This window comes from Idiotropiscis lumnitzeri, chromosome 5 (assembly GCF_059441095.1).
Source record: "Idiotropiscis lumnitzeri isolate Australia: NSW breed Sydney's pygmy pipehorse chromosome 5, RoL_Ilum_1.0, whole genome shotgun sequence".
Lineage (NCBI taxonomy): Eukaryota > Metazoa > Chordata > Actinopteri > Syngnathiformes > Syngnathidae > Idiotropiscis > Idiotropiscis lumnitzeri.
Genome location: NC_142395.1, coordinates 6294378 through 6317131, shown reverse-complemented (window position 1 = coordinate 6317131; position 22754 = coordinate 6294378). Strand labels below are relative to the sequence as shown.

At 39.7% G+C, this 22754-nt stretch overlaps 1 protein-coding gene across 10 annotated transcripts in view; it reads right to left on the bottom strand.

Moving 5' to 3' along the window:
* Positions 1-20934, bottom strand: part of ppfia1 (PTPRF interacting protein alpha 1) — a 44844-nt gene extending 23910 nt beyond the window's left edge. For all 10 annotated transcript variants that reach the window (XM_088295417.1, XM_088295418.1, XM_088295416.1 and 7 more), the window contains exons 1-9: positions 20341-20934; positions 18056-18325; positions 6720-6821; positions 5606-5770; positions 5409-5483; positions 3812-3913; positions 1471-1704; positions 918-1064; positions 319-453 (exon numbers count right to left, since the gene is read on the bottom strand). In XM_088295417.1, the coding sequence (XP_088151543.1) occupies positions 319-453; positions 918-1064; positions 1471-1704; positions 3812-3913; positions 5409-5483; positions 5606-5770; positions 6720-6821; positions 18056-18325 (1230 nt within the window). In that variant the 5' untranslated portion in view covers positions 20341-20934. The remainder of the gene's footprint in view (positions 1-318; positions 454-917; positions 1065-1470; positions 1705-3811; positions 3914-5408; positions 5484-5605; positions 5771-6719; positions 6822-18055; positions 18326-20340) is intronic.
* Positions 20935-22754: the final 1820 nt, after the last annotated feature.

The following is a 22754-nucleotide window of genomic DNA, read 5'->3' as shown; positions in this document are numbered from 1 at the left end:
AGGTAAAGGCATGACCACACAAAAATTAAATATTACAGCAAGATTAAAATGCACATATACTTTTAAGCTGAAGCAGAACCTGATGAAATAGTCACAACTCAGCATGTAAACACCAAGTGAGCTGTGATCGGTTGTTACCTGAGCCCTCAACACATTTTCAGTCGCCAGCGAGTAGCAAAATGCCTTTTTAAGAGTCAATAAAATGATCAAATGCATTATTGTCAAAATATTAACAGTTTGACTGTTGACACTGACAAAATTAGTAAAGTAGCCTATAAGTACTTGTATAAATACAGTACCAGGGGCAGATGCCAATACCTTTGTGAGGGCTGCTACCCTTTGTGCGAGCTCAGCCTCCACCTCTGGCAGAGTCTCTGCTTTGCGGATAGTCTGCAGCAGCTTTTGCTCAGCGAGTTCCAGTTTCTCCTGGAGCTGCCGGTTTCTGTCCTCAGTCTGTGAAAGAAGGAAATAATCACGGCTATAAAGTCGAAGACCCTTCTATTGTAAATCCAGGCCAGTAGCTTTATATTCGAACCATCAAGCAAAAATAAATAAAACCCAGATATGTATGTATTTGCAGTTGGAAAAATATATTTTACACCTGTGGGAGGAGCCGTGTGTGTGCGATGAGAGTGAGAAAGACGCAAAAGGGACAAAAAATACGGAAGCGGTGCACCCGGCGATGTGAAGAAGTAAGCTTCTCTAGGCATTGAGAGAACACAACATTAACTCATTAGCAGATTTCGAAAGAACTGCAGGCAGTCTGTTGGCAGACAACTTGGAGATTAAAAGCTCCAACTACTTTATATTAGACGTCTCCACCTTCAAATTCCAACAACTTGCGATCTCTGCTTTCAGCAAAGCCATTAGCTCAGTTAAAATGCTGCAGCATACATCATAATAGTCAGCTAACTTACTTGTCTAAAGAGGGACTCCTTGTTAGCTACTTCATTCTCCAGCTTGTCATTGAGGTCGTGGACGGACGTAGCCTCCCGTTGAGCAGCCAGGTAGCGCTTCTCCAGAGTGGTGATCCTCTCTTCCATATCCTCCTTCTGAGCCATAGACTACAAAAGCACAACAACATTAATTGCCAGGAAGGAAGGAATATCACTCCCAAAGTCAAAGCTAATTTCCCGTTAGCATTTGAATGGGATCCTCTATTGACTAAAGCATTAGCGCGAGCAATGTTTTAAAAACTAAGCATGATTTGCATTTAAAAAGAAAACGTGTGGAATTCTCTTTAGTGTGTTTAGTTTTACAAGGATGTTAATAAAATTCTTAAAGAACGCTCAGGGACGGCAGAATCAAATATGATACATGCTTGTTACGCAAGAAACGGTGTACTCCACATCCGGAACCAAAAAAAGCACCTGGTCGTTCTGCACATTAAGTGTGCTGCTTCGATTATAACGTTTTAAAGATCAAGCCAAAATCGATTAATGGTTCAGCCCTATACAACATTGCGCTTACTTCTCTGATGTCTCTCTGTAATCGTGTATTCATGTCTTCAGACTTGATGAGGTCTTTTCTTGCTGTGTCCAGATCTTCCTCCAGCTCACTGATTCGGGATGCCATTGCAACCATGCGCTCCTTCATTTGGCCCAGATCAGACGTCTGACGGTCCACCACCTCCTGGAGTTCTCCAACCTTGCCGAAAGCAGGAATCGGCTCATCCTCCTGACTGAGTGATTCATCAGATGACCGCTGTGGATGAATGAGTAATGCAATATTACAAGTCTATTTTAAAAGAAGAGGTGCACGTTGGAAAGATATCAAATACATTAGTAAAAAACAATTTAATTGACTATTACTCCATTCTAGTTATTGATGTGATGTTAGTCCTTGAGCCAAATAGAATATTATTATTACTAATAAATAACTCATAATTTACTTGCTCAAAACAGTAATTCAATTGTAATATTGTAATTACTAACTAGACATATTACACCAGTATTAAAATCGCTGCATTGGCTCCCCGTGTGTTTCAGGATTGATTTTAAGGTGCTTCTATTACTTTTTAAATGCCTTAACGGTCTTGGGCCATCTTATTTATCTGACCTTCTTTTCTTCCCTCGCGGACCCTGAGGTCCTCTGGCACCGGCCTGTTAATTATTCCTCGGGTGAGGACTGGAACACATGGCGAGGCTGCATTCAGCCATTCTGGTCCTCGTCTATGGAATAGCCTGCCGGAGGACATCAGGTCCGCAGAGACTGTTGATATTTTTAAAAGGAGGCTCAAGACTCACCTTTTTAATTTGGCTTTTAAATAATTTATCTTAGTCTTTTAATTCAGGACTGTCATTTTATCTATTATCATTGTTTTTATTCAGTGTTTCCTCAAGGGGGGCCTCCACGCTGGGAGGTGTGGCTGGCCTTCTCACAGGGGGCTTCATCCCAGAGGCTCCTTAGGCCCGGCGGACCGGGGCCCTCTGCACTATGTGTAGGGTCTACCCCGGTCAGTCTGGGCCGGGGGTCTGTGTGTTGGCGGAGCTCCCTGTGGCCGTGGGCCGTCATCCCTCTCAGCGCGGATGACCTACCCTGGGTACATTTTCTCATATGGTTTCTCTGTGCCTTGCCATGTCTTTCTGTCTTTCTACGAAGATGGTTTATTAAGTGTGTGAATGCGAGTGTTCTGTGTGTATGCGAATTCAGGCGTGTATGTGGATGTGTCTTGTGTTTATGTTGGGTGGGTGGAATGGGTTTTAGTTTTTTGTTGTAATTTGGATGTTTTTATTGTACAGCACTTTGAGCTGCATTTTATGTATGAAAAGTGCTATATAAATAAAATTTGATTGATTGATAGATAAATTCCAAGGAAATATTTTGAATGGGACTGCTGTCTGACAGAGCTACTTTTGCGAAGGCTTTGTGTAGAAGTATTTGAACATTTGTTTTCAATGACAAGGAAACTATTACAATTACAAATCAGTACAGGCGGTATAAAATCTCAATTTAGAGATTTTGAAATCTAGGAACAAATTTGGAATTGATATTGGGGTGGGCATCGTTTAAATTTGGACGACTCTGGTACTGGTTCTTCTAATTCGATTCCTAACGATCCAAACGATTCTTGATTTTGATTCTTTAAAAAATTCTTTAAAAAATGAAACATGAAAACTCATTTGCATAAAGTTTGTAAATACCTTATTAACAAGTGTTACTCATCATTATTTTGCAAGGTACCACCTGATACTTTTTCTGCTATCCAACTACAATATACAGGAAGCTCTTGCACATTGAATAATTTTGCAGTGTTTAATGTAATATGAATCTCAGCATTAACTTTATTCTGCCAATACCATTTCTCGAAATGACAAATGAAAGCAGAAAGAATAATAAGGTATTTACAAACTGTATGCAAATGATTATTTACGTCAGAAAAATGCTTTACAAATGATGACTTCATTATTTACAAATGCTTAGCTAATGCTTATTAGTCTGCACTTATTATAAAATGTTATCTTGAGTTGCAATGTGAAAATAGCCTTAGTTTTTCAATTAATCTTGTGAATGCCTCTCAGTTTTGCATATCTATGTTGCTTGAATGAAGCTTTTAATTGAATTTTTACGGCGGAATTGATAAAACACATTTACTTTGGATAAATATATGTAATTTTAATTGATGAAATCTATGCATGCTCAATTATTACAGGACATGAGGAATGATTTTACACAGCATGTTATGAAAAATAATTTTCTCATATCACTGTAATCAATGATTTAATTAGATTAACCAAACATATGGCTGACACTTGTCCACTGGCTTTCTCACACGCTTGTCTTTCAACCACATGCTAATAAGTAACCTCACCTTTCCATTAGTGCTTGGTGTATTTTCAGAGTTGTGGTTGACCTCACTGGTTCCATCTGCCAATCCCCTCTTCTGGCAGCTCTGCTCCCTGAGGTAAGCCAACTACAGAGATAGAGTTTGTTAACACAGAATCAAGTCATTGATGAATCAGCTGTGAATATGGAGACCTTATTTCTTATTTCTATCATAATATGTCATGTTACTATGTTACAGCAAATGGTTAAAAAAACAAAACAAAAAAAACAAAAAAATCTGCCCAGGGCTTTGAGGACATGTGTGGGTGTGCGCATATCTCAGGAACAAAAGATGACTGTAGCATTAAGTGCTTTATCATGAAGCGTAGAAAAAAAATCTAGGACAGTTCAACATGCTCTAGGGCTTTTGTCAATCTTAATCCCATTCAACAGGGAGAATTCAAGACTTGCCTTCCCTTTAAAAGGATGTGCACACATTGACGGCTAGCACCAGTTCTTATTTCTCAGATTCAGAATGGACAAAACAATAAATTGTATGGAATTAAAAGAAAAACGTCCCGAGCAGTTGATATAAAATAATGTTGGTACAGTAAAAGCAATATTTCATTAACAATACAATACAACTTTATTTATATAGCGCATTTCACAACCGCTAGAAATACGTATCAACTAGTGATGTCAAAATTAATTGATTAATCAACAACAAATCGATTATCTAATTAATCAAGAACTATTTTGATTAGTAATTAATTTATAGCCATTCTTTAACTTTGAATTGCCCAAATCCTCTGATTCTAGCCACTCAACAATAATTATTCATTGATTTCTGTAGTCCTTCATGTAAGCAGACTGATTATCTTGTGCTTGATTAATATAAGATATTTGTTTTCAATTTTGACAATAACTCAGCAACAGTTTAAAAAAAGGAGTGGCGAGTACAAAAGTCAGACTCGTGTGATATTGTTTAAGCGTTGCATTTTTCACCAAAAAAAAAAACCAAAGAACAAAAATTGAACTTAATGAAAAATAACCTTTTATCCAATTAGTCAATCAATTAATAGAATAATTAACATAATAATATATTAAAAAATATTCAATAATAACAGCCCTAGTGGCAACTGATGCCTGCACAATGGGGTTTTTACGTATAGAGCCAGGGTCCGCCATTAGGCTTTTGTGATAGCGCCACCAGGAGTCAGGTTGTGGTGGGCTGTAAGAACCAGTAGTGGTACAGTATACTCATAATATAATACGATGTAAATGGTCATTTCATATTTAGTGTCTAAACACAATACAATTGCACTAACCTTACTACAATCAAAGCATTGTAATTGCACAATATAGACACATGAACACTAAATACAAAATTGGAAACCATGGCTTGCTGAATGAGTAAGATCTGCAGTCATATCAATCACTAAACAACCCGAAAAACCTAACCAGATTGATGACAAGGGTGTTTGTCTCTGCCTCTCCATCTCCCTGTGTGTGGGTGTGTGGATCTGTGGGTGTGTGTGTGTGCGTGCGTCTGTGCGCACTGAGAGAATGAATTAGGAAACAAGTTTTGAAGAACAGCAGTTCATCAACAAATGAGTATTGACAGACGACAGAAATTATCTCACCTCCTTGTGTGACATAGTGAGCTGTTCTTCCAAAGCACTGCATCTTTCTAAGGCGACTCGTAGTCTCTCCCTTACCTAGAAAATTGAAAAAAAAAAAAAAAAACATTCAGACACAATGATACCATTTAACAGTCATGAAAGTGCATGCATACAATTGTACTTCAGAATAAACTCTGAAATAGAGATCCAAATCGTACCTTCTCGTCAAGGGCTTTATGGTGTTCAAAAAGTGACTTAAGGGCTTTGAGGACTTCCACTTCACTTGAGACTCCAGCAGGAGACTGAGCTTGTCGTTTCACTACTGTCATCCTCAGACTACGTTCATGACGAGAAACCAGGCACTCCAAATGCTCCAAGAGGAGCTGCACAAACCAAGAATAATGTGAGAAAATAATAGTGACTGCTTTATTGCATCATACAGACAAACCTAAAATTATTCATTGCCACCCAGATTATTTCAAGTATAATTCATGGCACGATTATTTACATTGTTTACGCAAAAAAATATATTTCCGTTTACCTGTATTTCTGGGTTGTATGGCAAAGCTAAATTATGGATTCCAAAAAACAAAAAAAAAGGGGAGTACACAGTAATGTATTTTTGGGAGCATTTAATGTGTGACCTCAAAAGTCAAAATCCAAATTTAGGACTATTGTGAAAAAAAAACATTACTGAAATAAATATTTTATAGTACATTATTACACTTAATCTAAGAGGCCATTCCTCCAGGATGACGTGAGCCGTGACGAAATTCAATTTATATCAAGTTTCTGGTTTTGCTTAGTGAGTCTGGTTTTCTCTCCAGAATCCAGACACACATTAGTTGTCCAGCGATTTTGCTGGTCAAAGTTGGATGCTCTCCGCTTTAACGCCTTCATGACAACCATGGAGGCGATGATTCCTGACTTAACAGTGACTCCGCAAGCGTATTTAGCCACACTTGTTAGCCAGCTGAAGATGCTAGCTAGCTAGCTGGTGCGACGTAAATAGCACCAAGATTGCCTTCACCTTTGACTACTAGCGTCTAGGTGACGTGAATGCATCCAGCCCAGTGAAGCTTTTTGGGACAGTCTCATCTGAAAAACCTGAGTCTGTGATTCTCTGTTTTTCTATTCAATGGGTTTTTATGAAGCGGAAAATGTAAATTTTGACTCTCAAATTGTGATGTAAAACTGCTTATTTCAAGACTTCTCATTGGTTAGTTCAACGGCAGTCTGGCATATTAAGGAATTAGATAAGTAACAACACAGAAGACGGTAAAAAACGATGGCCCATTCCACGACATAAAGCAAGACAACATTTCAACTAACCCGTGTGTTGTTTCTCTCAGCTTTCAGTTCTGCAATTTCTTCCTCCTTTTCTAGAAGTTGTTCCCGGCAAATGTTCACCTCTTTTGTTAGTGCTGCAAACTCCTAGAACAAAACAAAGGCAATAATGTCTTAATAATAAACACACTTTTGAGCCTATCATATATCATATGTTAAAGGCCGACATGTTTTCATTTCCTTCACTAACATGTACAATCCCAAATCAACTATAACCTAGTACAGTGAACCCTCGCTACTTCGCGGTTCACCTTTCGCGGGTTCAGTGCTTCGCGGGTCTAAAAAATATTCGGGGGCATTGTAGTTTCGCCGAGCGGCATGAGGGGGCGCTGGAGCGGTTAGACGGCCGGCGTGCGCCGAAGAGGAGCGTGGACGAAGAAGAGAGTGGACGAAGAAGAGCACGTTCCCCCGGGCACGATTTGGGGCGACGTTTCGCGCGGTTCGGACCGTACCAGAGCTCCGGAGGAGGCCGGCGTGCGTGGCAGTTAAGCCGTAGAGGAACAACTTCCGCCCGGGCACTAGCGCGGCGACATTTCGCTCCGTGCGAGAGCTCCGGAGGAGACCGGCCGGCGTGCGTGGCAGTTAAGCCGAAGAGGAACAACTTCCGCCCGGGCACTAGCGGGGCGACATTTCGCTCCGTTCGGGACCGTGCGAGAGCTCCGGAGGAGACCGGTTGGCGTGCGAGGTAGTTAAGCCGAAGAGGAACACCTTCCGCCCGGGCATGAGCGGAGCGCGAGGCTGTCAGTTATGAATGAATAAATAAATAAATGAAGAATGCCACCTTTCATTTCACAGGGAACACCGGACGGCGTACCAGAAGGTAGAAGTCGAAGTAATTAAATAAATACAAAAATAAGTAATTGAATAAATACAAAAATAATGGCTGGGGAATAAAAAAATAATAAGTTTTAATAATAATTTGTTTTTTTTTGTTATAACATACCCGTGTGTATGTATATATATATATATATATATATATATATATATATATATTTTATTTATTTTTTTTTTAAGCATTTTTGAAGGTGCGCCGCTACTTCGCGGATTTTCAGTTTTCGCGGGTGGTCTCGGTCCCCATTAACCGCGATAACCGAGGGTTCACTGTATTGCGCAAGTGCAAACGCAAGTTTTGTTCTTCTTGTAATGCTATATAACAATGGCATATGCCAATAAGCGGAGTTGGGCCTTCCCTCAAATGAACGGACTAAGCACTAACAGAAGTGCGTTTTCGGCCGTCAGTGTAATCGTCACTAACCTGGTTAAGTACAGACTGACCTCTTACTCAGTCTCAGATGAACGCCTGTTTTTTTGACAACTCCCCGTTTGTCTTTGTTGTGGGATTTTAGAGAGGACTGCACTGACTATAAATGTGGGAGAGTGAGTGTTCCTGTTTTCAATAGGATCTCTGCATGGACTGTGACAGCCAGCTGTGATTGGCTAAGGAGGCGAACCCACAAGATGTCAAGTCACTCTTCTTTGGTTTGACAACACAACTTTACAAGGTTTCCTTTTAGTCTAGTATGTTATGCATTTTATGAATTTTTCCACTTTAAACTTTATGTGTTTCTGTTAAATATTTGTTAAAGTATTTATATTCAAGACTGTCGATTATTTGATCGCGGGACATTGACTAAATACGGAAACGGGTTTTGCTTCCTGTAAAGTAGGTGGCGGTATGCACCAAAGACCTGTAATCCGCCAATAATCCAAGAAGAACAAGAAGATGAGGAAGAGGTGGACGAGAAGCACGAGAGCATTACACATAAACACCAATTGGAGTGCGCTATTTGGATTGGATTTTACAGAACCCTGGCGGATGACAAATGACTGACCAGCAAACGTCAGTAAAATGCACACCTCTGCAATTACTTGAAGGACAGCGCACATATCGACTAAGGATGAATTGTTGTGAAAATAATTCACAACGTCCTATATTTGTACTGCTTTGTCCCTTTGATGTTCTCCAGAAGGCTATTTCCTGATTGATAAAAAGATGACCAACAGACTGGAGGTACCGCCATGGTTCTTGGAGCTGGATTTTTCTTGTCTACCAATGATACTATTTTGACCCAATGGTATAAAATATATTAGGATATAGGCACCTTTCTCCACATCCTCACGAATGTTTGGTTCGACCTTGTTCAAAGGTTTCCACAGTACACTTATTTGAGGAAATTGCTTTGATATTTTTGTTTCACCCAAACTGTGTGTCCTATTATTTTAGTTTAAAAAGTCAAAATCACTATTGATGGGAAACTAAAACACTGTCACTATTACTACACACACACAAACACAATCAATATACACAATCCCTACAATAGTGATTGGTTTTTATTATTTTTTAAAGGTTTTTGTTTTTTATATTTATTTTTTTGCCATCAGCCACGTCAAGGAGATTTTACAGAGCCTGGCCCGGATTCTGTCTATTGGCTATCAAGGCCTGCTCTTTGCCAGCCAATGATACGCCAGTGGAGGCAGGCCTTTGAGTAATTACAGAGTAGTTTACTTCCTACATTCCAGAGCAGAAGCAAAGGTTGTGCAGTACAGTGCACTTTTAAGATTCTCGATTCACTCCCATGTAAAGAATTCAACCCCGCTTTTCTTAACAGATTTTCTTGGTCATGGTAAATGGACCTCTTTTACCCTGACAAAAGAAAAATAAACCCTGAAAGCTAGGGGAAGTCTATGAATTTGCAAATATGGCCTGCAGTAAAAGTACAAGAAAAGACTGCATTTTCACAAGTTGCAATTTACAAGACAGGAGTCAACAGTTCATTCTCCATAAAAATAACAATGGCTCGGAAGCGGAAGTTATGCAATGCCCCTCAAGGCAAAGTTTTTTGCTGAATGTCTCTGAACACAGTATAAGGTCATTTGTGATACTCTTTGAAATTAAAACATATTTTCTTTGCTGTTGTTCTGTCAGATTATCTTCAAAATATTTGGGGAAGATTAGATCGTCATGTTTTCGATGTGTCCCTTCTGTAACGCAACTGATTCAGACAATCAGGATTATTTTCAAACTTCTTCACAGCTTGCTGATGAGCTGATCATTTCAATCAGGTGTGTTGTAGGAGGGACACATCTAAAACAGGAAGAACAGCGGCCCCTGAGGACCGGAGCAGGACATGCCAGAGTTAGACTAAGAAACCATCCTTCACTTGTTGCAAAACAAAATATCCAAACATTTCCTACTACTACTGCTAATAATAACAATAATAATAACAACAATATCGTTTTGTGTGGTGGACAGAGACTTTTATTGGATATAGCTAGACACGTTTTATTTGGTGTCAGTATTTGTTAATGAGGGGCATGCAGATTTAAACTTAACTGAGCCGCCCTGTAAGCCTTTGAACAGAAGAACGGATTAATGGGAAGTACACAAATGTGTGCCAACCCATTAAAGCCACAGTGTTCCAAAACAACGTAAAAACCTTTTCAGCTATACATGCACTACACAAGGCATGAAAGGCGCCTCAGAAACTGCGATCAAACACAAAGTGCATCTGTGCCCATCAGCAGGCCAGAGTGGCAGTTAAGGGGCGAGAATAGATTTTTGAAAGCAAAAACATTTATGCAAGTTTGTTGATTTTAATGGATAAATTGCCCGTTCTACACACATTGTTTGGACCTGCACACATTCAAACTATGGTGATAGATAGACTGTTTTCAGCACTAGGAATTTTAGAACTTTGATATGCTGCATATTTTTAACAAGTAATGAAATTTTTAGCGTTTAGACTTGCCCTCGTTTAAAGTGACCATTGTGTCTCTTCAAAAGCTCTTGAACATGAAAAGTGGAGATGATAACCTAAAGATGATTGGGGCCATCCATAAAAATACAGTTAGGTTTGTGCTTTTGTTTTTTTTCCTCTCAATTTCTGACAAGCAACCTGTGGAGTGGCAGTCATCACTAGTTAGCTAGTACTGTTGGCAAAACAGCATTGAAGTACATTTGAAGGCGGGTCCACAATATTTTGACCCAACTCAAGAGATTGCTTCTCTTGCACAAGACGTGCAAAATAAGTTATCTACATTATTTAAATACGTGAAAAGTTTGTTTTCAAACATTTTCTACAGGCAATATTACACAAAAACATTTCCCAAAAAGCAATTACTCAAGGAAAAGCAAAAACTAAATTAATACAGAGAGCACTACCAAATTAAAAAAATATATTTATTAACTCAGGCTGAAGTGGTAATTCCAACAGATGCATTTTTATAGACTACAATTTAGGGCTGGCACAAAAATGTTTAGAATTGATTATCTTAGCCATTATTTCATCGATTACCTGGCTAATCCCCCACGTCACATAACTCAAAGGATTTTTTTTCCAGGAAAATGCCCAAAATTATTAAGAACTAACTTACCAAAGTTGAAACATTTTTATGGCTTATTTTCATACAAACCAGGGTCAGCTGTTACGCTCCTTTGTTTCACAAAAGCCTCTCAACAACAACAACAAGTTCAGCTTGACTTCTGGCTAGGCCTCTCAACACGTCAAGCTTTCGCTTGTTTAGAAATAGTCACCGGTATATGAATGTCATGAGTTTACAGACTGTTTTTGCCACTTTATTTAAACAGCCAGCCCAGTGGTTTGAATTGGTTGGAAATTCTTCTTCTTTTGATCGGGTCATGTTCAACAAAACTTACATGATTAATGTAACAATCATTGTGTTAAATTGCTTCCTATGAACTTTCACATTCATGTTCGCTTTCTGATTCTCATCCGCATCTAATTGCTCGCAGGCATATGTTTTCGTCAGACTGTAACTCGAACTACTTCCTGCTTTTGTGTGTAATAATCATGGGAAATGTAGTCCAGTTAGCCGAGTTCTGCAGTCACTGATGGACGCAATTCAAGTTGAGCTTTGCTGGCGGAAAATTTCCAACAATGTGGGACCAGAGCGGACAAGTGAAACAACAGCCAACTTCCAATAGCTGCCGAAACAAGCAAGAAATGTCAGTTAGTGCTATTGCCAACTGTTAATTTTGCATTTCTGTTCACAGAAAACGTATAACGGACCTTCGATTCAGTCAGCCATCCATCCATTATCTGAGCCGCTTCTCCCCACTGCTGGAACCTATCCCAGCTGTCTTCGGGCAGGTGGGGTACACTCTGAACTGGTTGCCAGCCAATCGCTGGGCACACATAAACAAACCACCATCCGCACTCACACACCTACCTAGGAGAAATTTAGAGTGTCCAATCAACCTGCCAGGCATGTTTATTGGAATGTGGGAGGAAACCGGAGTACCCGGAGGAAACCCACACAAGCATGGGGAGAAGGAGCAAACTCCACACAGTAAGGCCCGAGTCAGACTCGATCCTACGAACTCTGCACTGTGAGGCCTAGATGCGAACCAGTCATCCACTGTGCCGCCCTAGTTTCAATCACATAAATGGAAATCCCTGACATGAGTTCACTGGAGCAGAAAATGATGTGTGGCAAGCCAGACACTCCTCCAAGTTGCGGACAATGCAGTTAGGCCAATTGCAGGGCTAGAAAGTTCAGCTTGACTTCTGGCTAGGTTTGGTTTGTATTTTAACATGCACAAATAAAAAGTTGCAATGTATAATTTGTTCTTTTTTTTTATCCAGGTAAGGTATTTGCAGACAGAAAAGTAAAACATGGCAAAATGAAAGCAAATGCATCAACTCAAATAGAAACAATGTGATTTACTCACAAGCTTTTTTGTCCTTATTAATTGACATGGCCAGCTACAAATAGATTCAGCTAATGTATAAAATGGACAAAGTTTTTCATAAAAAAATAATAATAATAATAAATCATATATAAAGTATATAAATCACTGCCACAAAGACTTCGCAGCCGGGATGGCACTGAGAATGAGAATCAGTTTCTAACTGCCTTACCAAGATTAAGGGTATATAAAAAGCAAAGTATACTTAATCATAAAGCAAAAACACTTTCACATTGACTCACTTGGACATTGACTTTATATTTTAAAGACCTTGTGCGAAGTAAGTTCGGAAAATGACAAATTACTTATGACACAAAAAGATTTAAAGTAATTACACCTAATACAATTAATAAAGCATGAAAAAATATTTTTAATTTGGTAAATTTGACGAAATAATTGCCTTCCTGAAGTGAGATTCTGCCGAGCAACAAACTTGGAAGTGTGAAGTCATTCCAAGACCATAGAAAGTGTCTTAAGCCAGTCAAAAATTGACTCACAAAGTGAAATCTCAAACGTATCTGAGGGGATCCAGGTAATTTGGAGTTGGAAGAAGAGGAGCTTGTTGGAATTATGTTCGTTAGACCATACATGTACGAGCCAGATGCTCAGGAGACCGAAAATATTGTGCGACTGTCAAATCAGCCTCCAGTAGGACGATACACATGGGCAGGACATTTTGTCAGAACACCGGACATGGAGTGGGCACTAGACTCATCAAGACTGGAAGAATGGTAAGATATATGAGCTGGCTTTATTAGCTTTGCGTTATTGTTTTAAATTTGATGCTCTGTCGTGCTCTGAGATTATTCTGCTAGTACTGAGAGCACACGTTATAGTGGGTTGCTTTCCTACGTTGTCATTGTTAAGATATTGAAGGTATATATACACACTCGCTGTTCAACTCTCTACTTAACACCCGTCCACTCGTTCACCTCGGCTCCTTGTTCACACAACAGTCATCACGCCCTTGCCCGTGAACCTTGTGAGCAGAAGCAGCTCAGATAATGGATATCCATCCAACAATAACAACAATAATAAATTAGACGTTTTAAGGTTTACATTTTTGTTTCGACCAATATTTGTGGTCCACCCCCCCCCCCCCAAGCCCTGAAAGCTATGAAGAGATCGTAATTTTAAAAATGAGAATAACAGGGGAAAAAAACGAAAACTGCATCTAGGAGGCATGCTAGCAGTCGACAAGAGGCACGAGGTGAACCAGAGCCACTGGGTGAGCAACCAGGTACTTCACAGTGGCCTTCTCCTGAGCCTCCCTCTTGACAGATGACGTGTCGGGGCAAGCGGCATTGAGGAAGCACACTGCCGACCGACCCACAAAGTACGTTTCACGTCAGATAGCGACTCAATTAATTTTCGCGACATTGATCCAGATTCTTCGCACGAATGGTTGCTCTCAGGATAAACTGAGAGCAGCTGAGTCATTCCCAAGCCTCGACCAAAAGACTCCCATGACAATTATTGAAGATAACACCCTTTTCACCTGCCATCAGCCCATAAGTTTGTTTTTATTTCTTCACTCAAAGAATTTTGTTTTTGGTCACATGTCTTTAAATTTCAAAAACCTGCCATATGAACAGGGTTATCCAATCTTTCTTTATTGACTGTATCAAAAGTCTACATTGCTGCAACTCAAGGGCCTGTAGCACAGCTGTCATGTTTTTCTTCAGAGCAAACTAGTTCAGACTGAATCAACACTGCTGATGTTGGTTACAGCCAGGTAGTGCATATTTTGCCTCAAGTGCTTACCAGTTCACAGCCTTTACTCGAAAGGCCTCTACACACCAAACCGACGTCGGCCGCATGCGCAGAAGGTCCAGAATAGTTGCCGTCTCTTTTGGCTTTTGCGGTGTGCCCTTCTGTCATTTTTTAGTCGGACGTGCTGACTTCTAAGTCGACGCGACAGTTGGCCAAAACGTCCAATGTCGAATTCGTGTGTAGAAGCCATGAAATCGATTGCCAGTACTCATGTGTGCACATATAATTAATTCTGTAAATATGAAGATAGCGGACAATGTAGTTGTTTTGAAAAGACAGCCATTTTGTCAGTTCCACTGAAACAACTGAGTAAATTAAAAGAACAGGGAAAATTGGATACTGTGGAATAAGAAACAAAATGATTGATGTAAATGTAATCACTAGTGTAAATGCAAGTGTCTGAGTGTTCATTAATGTCACGTGAGACTACAGCAACAACAAATTGTCCTTTGGTAATGTACAGATTTTTTTTACAATAGATTGTGGCTTAAGCAGCAGGATCACCCCCACCATCTTTTAGTGGGTAGGTCAAAGTAGTTTGTTTTCCAAAGTACTGCAGCAATTTTTTTTTTTAAATGATACAGTATTTTTTCTTTCATTTCGATTCTATACAGGTCATGCAGACAGCAGATCTGTATGATCCTGTTTGGCCTCCTGGAAACTGAAAACCCAAGAAAATCCACTTTCCGCCCACACCTGAACGCCGGCATACCACGGCAAATCTGGATTCTGACCAGCCAGACAAATTCCTAGAGCTGTTCCTGACAGATGAGCTGCTTCAACATATTGTTGATCAGACTAACCTCTGTGCTGAGAGCCTCTTGCAGCACAACCAAGAAATCTTCCATACAACAGAGGAAATGCGTGGAAACCCATCTTAGAGAAACAACTAAAATGCGGCCCACACGCACAACCTGAGTGGACATTTTCATTTGTTCAAAAAAATAAATAAAATAAAATAAAGTAAAAAATAAATAAAATAAAAACACGGCGGATGATGACTTATGGTGCGGTCATACCTAACACGAGTTGAGGATTTCCCACAATGCAACAACATATGAAGTCAATGTAGTTCAAGTTGATAGTTAAGCATGACCCTACAAATTTGCTTATTTACAGACGTTTGAAAATTATAACTTGAAGCTGCATCACGTCACAAACAGCTAATCGTCATTGAATCGCAATTAGCTAATTTTCCCAAATCATTCAACCTTATCAGTTAAGTCTAATTTTCATCAGTGCTAACTGACAACTGATCTGTCTATTGAATGAACATGGTGGCTCTAAACACAACTCATTAATCCATCAAACAGATGGACAATGCATTGGTCTCTGTATTGAGTGTCAAGCCTGATACGATCATGTACGCATACTTGTAACACTACTCCAATAAAAGGCACCTGATCCTATGACAAGGTAACATCGCGGCATCGAACATCCACCAACATATTACAGAGCTAAAAGCCCATATTTAAAATAAAGACGACAAGATTTTTTTTTTTAATATAAAGCCCATAGTCGTTTCTTAGTGCAAGATGTTTTTCCCTCAAGTGAGCGGCATCCGCGTGAATTTATCTCGCGACTTTCACAGCATGCTCAGTTAATGTGCTTGAGACGGGGCTAATTGTAATAGTTAAAATTAATTGATACCCAACAACACTAAAAACAAAATTGTCAGATGTAGGCATCTTACGAAATTTTGCCGGTCGGTCATTCGTCCGCAGCCTGGGTACCTGTGAGGCACTCGTCAAACCGTCATTTTGTCAACACCACCCCACCCGAGAAAAAATAATAAAAAAAAAACATCAGCATAACCAAAAGGTGTATGTCAAATGACTGAGATCAGTCAGTACTTGTCCCAGTTAGTGACAATTTCTCAGACGGACGAAAACAAACTTCTGTCACTTAGTGCGTGATTTTTTTAAAAGTATCCCATCATTTGTCAATCGTCAGCAAAACGTGAGTATATTCCTTAGCTAGCTTAATTAAAAGCTGCACATTTAATATTTCAGCCTTAGCCGAAATTACGGGTATGGCCTATATTTTCTTAATATTGTCAAATGTCAGAGTAAAATGCACTATGGAAGGAACGTCATACTAATCGAGGCATTAATTAAATTTTAAGAAGTATTTTCTTGTTTGGAAATGGACCCTGCTGTCAACCAGTGGATGATGTACCCCGCCTCTCACCGAACACCAGCTGTGATAGATAGCGATAGGTAATGGATGGATGGATGCTTGATATTGACTCATCTAGAAGCACTTGAGGCAAAATATGCACTACCTGGCTGAAACCAACGTCAGCAATGTTGATTCAGTCTGAACTATTTTGCTCTAAAGAAAAACAACATGACAGCGATGCTACAGGCCCTTGAGCCGCAGCTATGTTGACTTCTGATACAGTCAATAAAGAAAGATTGGATAACCCTGTTCACATGACAGGTTTTTGAAATTTAAAAACAGATGTGACCAAAAACAAAATTCTTTTGAGTGAAGAAATAAAAACAAACATAGGATGCACACCTGTGATAACCTTCTCTATAAGAGGGGACGTTGTTGTGTTCACATTTAACATATGACATTCAAACTTATGTTAAATTCAAATCGGAACACACACCATTTTGAAGTCCCCCTGGAGAACAACAAATTTTAATGGTTCTAGTTCGGCCCCCAACCGATTAATGGGCCTGACGATCTAATCAGCTGATTATTGCCCTGCTCACAGATATCATTGCCAAAATGTCAGATTGTTTTTCCCTTTCTGCACCCAAACAATTTACAATGATGTTCACAGATAATGAATTAATATTTTACGACTAAATCAGAAAACTAAATCATAACTTTGATTCCAATAATATGAGTATCAATAGCTATGGACAGCATAATTTTTTTCCTTCAAAATTGAGTACTTTATGGTCTGAGAAAGTGTAGGATGATCTTTGCATCTCTTTAAAGGAGGACACGTTCCAAGCTGGACCGTTTTTCACTAACAAGCTCAGTTTATATATTTTGTGATCAGAAAACTGAAATTTTCTTTTTTAACTATTCATTTTGGAGAAATTAGGAAATAAGTGACAACTTGAAAAATGCCTACTTTTAATGAGGAATATGGCCGTAACCACCTCCACTCTCCCCATGGGACAAGAGTCAGAACCGATTACAAACTCTCCATTGGAAATCATTGTACTTTCATTGACTAAAACGTCCCAACATTTTGATCAACTGGCACCAAAATGCATGTGGAGATTCCTACCTATGACCACTTCAACATATCAAAAGGATTAACCTCGCCGTGGCGGATTTATATGAGAATGAGGAACTGTGGAAGTGAGCAGAGGTACATAGACGAGGCTAGGAGAAGGGCACACTCGCACACTGCTTCTTTGCTAATCACGGTGAGCGCACACAGCATAAAAGCACCAGTCAGGATATTTACAGTGAGTAGACATGCACATTTATTTGGATTAACCCCAGTTTTTTAACCTCCACCACGCCATCCAATTTGAAACGTAACAGCCGAAATGATATGCGGCCACACTTGACTATGGAGTCGGACTGCCCGTTAAAACTTTTTCTTTCTTTTTTTTTTTTTTAACTACTGATGTAATTTGTTTACATGCAAACCTATTATAAAGTAGAAGTGCTAATATTAACGTCAGTGAAGCTTCCCTTTAAGCTCAAACACTTTTAGTGACTGGACGCATTTGTGATGCCTACAGGTCAATTCTGGAGCTGGGCAAAGTAAATATAGTTCCAGTACTGTGTGCTTGGTAAGTCATCATCAGCAAGAAAATATATAAGACAGGATGAACAATACCTTGTACTTGTTCCCTCTTACCTGCGGTAAAGCAGTGTTGAGTTGTCTCTGGAGGGAGTCCCTTTCATGGCCGACCTCATGCAGCTTACCCTGAGCCAAGCTCAGATTTTCTTGAGTCTCTCTCAGAGTCTCAAGAAGACGATCCCTCTCCTCTAACATGGACACCATCAGCGACTCAAAATGACCTTCAGAGTCAGATTGTAAAGGGGAGCCGGACCCTCGACGACCTGCACCACCTCCTCCATTCGGTCCTTCGGTCTCACTGATGGTGGGCATCACTTCACACATCATCTACAATCATGGATTGAAAGACAAATTAGGATACCGGCAGGAAAAGAATCAGAATAATATGAAAGCATAATAATAAAAGACAAATGGGGGCTTTTACAGACAGGTTTTTATAGGGCGACATGGCTCAGTGCGAGAGGGGTTGTATCCCAACCCAGATATTGGGCGTTTGATCACCAGCCATTGTGACCATGTCGAAGCGTACTTGAGCGTGATAATGAACCCACAGTTGCTCCTGATGCTCTGTCATCGGTAGGTAAATGAGTAAATAGTGTGAAGCGCTTTGATTCCCAAAGGTAGAAAAGCCATATACAAGTGACAGCCCATTTTCTGTTTAAAATGAAAAAGAGGCTCTTACTGACTACATTTGGTAAGCTTCACATTGTGCTAATAATGCAATAAGAAAAATACAGCTTGTAAGATTCAGGAGATTTCATACAGCAGTTTTCCCTCCCTGTATGTAACCAAAAAGTATGACAGAAAACACATGAAAGCAAACAGATTAATGTGACGAGCAAACTTATTTGACATTACACTTGGAGATAAGTAACTTTAATATTCTGTACATCTATGTCTTGGTGTTTATAATTATAAAAATGCTTTTGCTGTGACACAACACAGTCAACAAAAATAACTATTGCAACAGCCTATTTATCAAACAAATCAGCAGAAACTGCTTACTATTCAAGGTTGCTGCAATACACTTGGTCAGCAAAAACAGCCCTATTTGGGTCTTCTCAGAAAACAACTGTATTCCCATTTTTGGAAGCTTATGGGCAAAGGATACCATGACAACAGTGTAAAGACGCTTTACAGAAATACAGCCAGTCTCTACAACCTGGAGGTTTAGGTCTTTCAGACAGATTGCGAGACAAAAGCCTGGAATCATGTGAATTGGATTTTGCATTCCAACAAGGGAACAATTTGAACCAGGAATAAGGTAGTGGGTGCTGGGAAAACACCAGTTATATGGCCTCACATGTCAAAAGCAATTATCTTCCATGAACTACTTGTTGTTGAACTGCATCTTTTGATAAGTGTGGTTAAGATTATACTTACAAGTAAACCTAACAAACTGCCTTCCCTTCTGTTTAGCCTTCAACTGAACTAAAAACAAAACAAAAATCACACGTAATCAGGTAAAGTGATCCTAAATTACTCTGTGCCATGAATAGCCAAATAGTCCAGGTCACATCTGCCATTCCGTATCAATGAGTTTTATTCAGGACAGAGACCAAGAAAAAAATGGAAAGGCTGGTTATTACTAGAAATGTCAAAGTGGTGTCATAGTGGGGGGTGCTGCCTGTGGGCATTAAGTTGAAAGTTTGACTGAAACTAAGTTATCTCACTCTGTTGTGCTCAAAGTATTTGTTTTAATGTCACCCAGAAGCTGTTTGCAGGATGCCGTGTTGCTGTGAAAAAGCAAACATCAATTTGACAGCATTCGGCAACGCTGGGTTCTGCATATATGGCAAATAAATGCCAGACCGATACTTGTTGCAATTTATGCAGGGTATCTGTGTCCAACAGGTTATGAGTTAATGAGATGACGGTGGCGGAGGTTGGGTTAAGCATCTGTATAGTGACAGATGGTGGGTGTAAATACACCAAAAGACAAAAGTTGAAATAAATGGAACATTATCTATTCTTGGTCAACATAATCTCTCTGTGGAAAACCTTGCATTGGGACTTACCTCAATATTCAAAGTACTTTAAACAAGTTTCCCCTACAACTTAGTAGTTTCAAAATTGTCTATATTGCTCATTAAGTATGCAATACGCTCAGGTAATAATTTTATTAAAAAAATAATTTATAATATAATTTTCTAGGGGGGAAAAACAATTTAAGTCTACAGATTATATGTATTTTATTATATATTTAAAGAAGTTGGACGTCTACCCCTGTAACACAAACCACTAGTCACACGCGTCTAAATTGTTAATGGATGCTTATGATAGAGTCCAACTACGTTATGTTAGTAGTAATTTGTGCACTTAGAAAATGAAGTTCCAAATACCTTGACAATAGACAGTATTTCCCACTGGCAGGAAAACGAGGTCCAGGTATTCCTGTCACGTCGTGAGGAGGACTACCAAATATCCAGACATTAAAATATTAATTCCTCTCAGAAGCTGGGATAGTGTCTGTTAAGGCTTTGGATGTGTTTCCACTGTAGACAAGGCCTCAAAGCAAGCCCAGCGAGCAGAGGGCAGGATTCCGACTTCGGCCGACTAACTCAGTCAGAGCTAGCTAGCATTAGGCAAGTAAACTGTGATTGATTCAGTGATTGCATATCTACAAGTGTTTTCCTTCGAGCGAAAAACGACTTTAAAAAGTAAAGCTCTTCCGGGTGGATGTATCGCTTTCAAACAAGTAGACAGCAAACGATACAGCAAGTAGGGTGACGTAGAAACAGCTGTGCACTTACTAGCCTTGGCTTAATTTAAAGCTAAATTCTTTGGCTTTAAATCAGTTTGGCGTCAACAGTAGCCAACGTTAGCTACTAGCCAGCTAGGTAGCTAACGCTTGCTAGTTTAAAAGACTAACTTGGCTAAAATAACGACGCCGAGTTACCAAAAAGTTGATCAAATGCCAACATCTCTCGAGTTTATGTGCCAATACGCTTTAATAATATTGAAGAAAGACGATAAACTAGACAAAAACGATTAATCGCTCAAGAAACGTTAGCGCGTCGGCTAACATTAGCTTCCCGTCGACGCCGAGCAGTAGCGTCACCACATCGGGATCAACTCTCAAACTTCCAGACAACGTTGAACGTTAGAGTTTTCGTCGAGCTGGGAAATCCACAAGTTGCACAAAAATCCTATTGTTGGAGTTCCCATTGTTATATCCTTTCTTTTTTGGTATTTCCACGTCGTTAGCGTCTGTCAGTCCACTCCTTCCCTGACGCCTCTGCCTGCCAGCTTGGGCAGTCGGGACAGCCAATGGTGGGCTTACGGCCGCGAGCTCTTTCAAGAGCCTGGTTGTCCACGGCAGGGGAGCCCTTCCCGGCTTGCCAACAAGAGGGGAGGGGGAAAGCTGCCACGCTCAGCTTCATGACAGCAACATACAAAAAAATACCAAATATGACACGAGTATTTTAAATATTGTGTCCAACGTACACTTCCAGTTTACTCGCAAAGTAGCAATAATACGTTGGTCATCACAATTATTCGTCTTTATATATGTGCGCGTATATATAAATAAATAAATAAATGAGTACATATATATATATATATATATATATATATATATATATATATATATTTCACACCGTTATTCTATTTTGAGTTTTTTTTCTCTACAGTAGCTGTTATTACGATGCGCAAAGATACAGACATCGACACAAAAAGTAAGGGATTATTACTGTTACAAATACTGTCGAGAGCAGTTCTATAATCATACAAACAGCATTTGTATGCGTGACCTACATTCTTGGTTGGATAGCCGATAAATCAAGTGCGCCATCTTGTGGGATATCAAGGCAGCATAATTTGTAACGTCTAAATTGACCCACATTTTATTCCATCCGTCCATCCATTATCTGTCTTCTCCTCACAAGGGTCGCGGGGTGTGCTGGATCCCATCACAGCTATCTTCAGCAGTGCTGGAGCCCATCACAGCTATCTTCAGGCAGTAGGCGGGGGACACCCTGAACTGGTTGCCAACCAATCGCTGGGCACACATAGATGAACAAATATCCACGCACACACTCATACCAAGGGACAATTTCGAGCAGGGGTGGGCAAACTTTTTGATTGGTGGGCCACATTGGGTTCTAAAATTTGACAGAGGGGCCGGACCAGGCGCAGATGGATGAAGTGTTCTGGTAACCTCACCTCATCTGAGAAAACAAACAAACATTTAATTTAATGAAAGTGAGCAAAAGCATTACAACAATATATCTGTCTTAAAAAACACAGTATTTAGAAAATAAAACATTAACAAGGTTTATTCATTTAATTTTTTTCAAGAACGTTTAACGGGCCACATGTGGCCCCCGGGCCGTAGTTTGCCCACGCCTGATTTCGAGTGTCCAATCAACTTGCCATGCAAACGTTTCCTTTCCTACTGTATCTGTATTTGTCATTTTATGACGCAATATAACGCATATATCAGATAGGATGGCTGTTGAACTAAAGTATGTCTGTAGTTTAATTATTGTGTACTGAACTAATAAATGTGAGCAAACAAAATAAAATACAATTAGACCCATGCCCGCCTGCTGGCCGCTTTCAGCCGACTTTAGTGTAGCTAAATGTCCCAAATATAGGCAGTCAGGGTTTCGTGCCCACATAATCAGGATTGTTTCAGGCTTCTACAGAGCTTCTTGGTGTGCTGGTTGTTGGAATCAGGTCTTTTTGGAGTAGGAAGGTGTCGTGTATTTTTATATCCACTATGATGAACATTTGAGTAATTCTCTTTAAATAA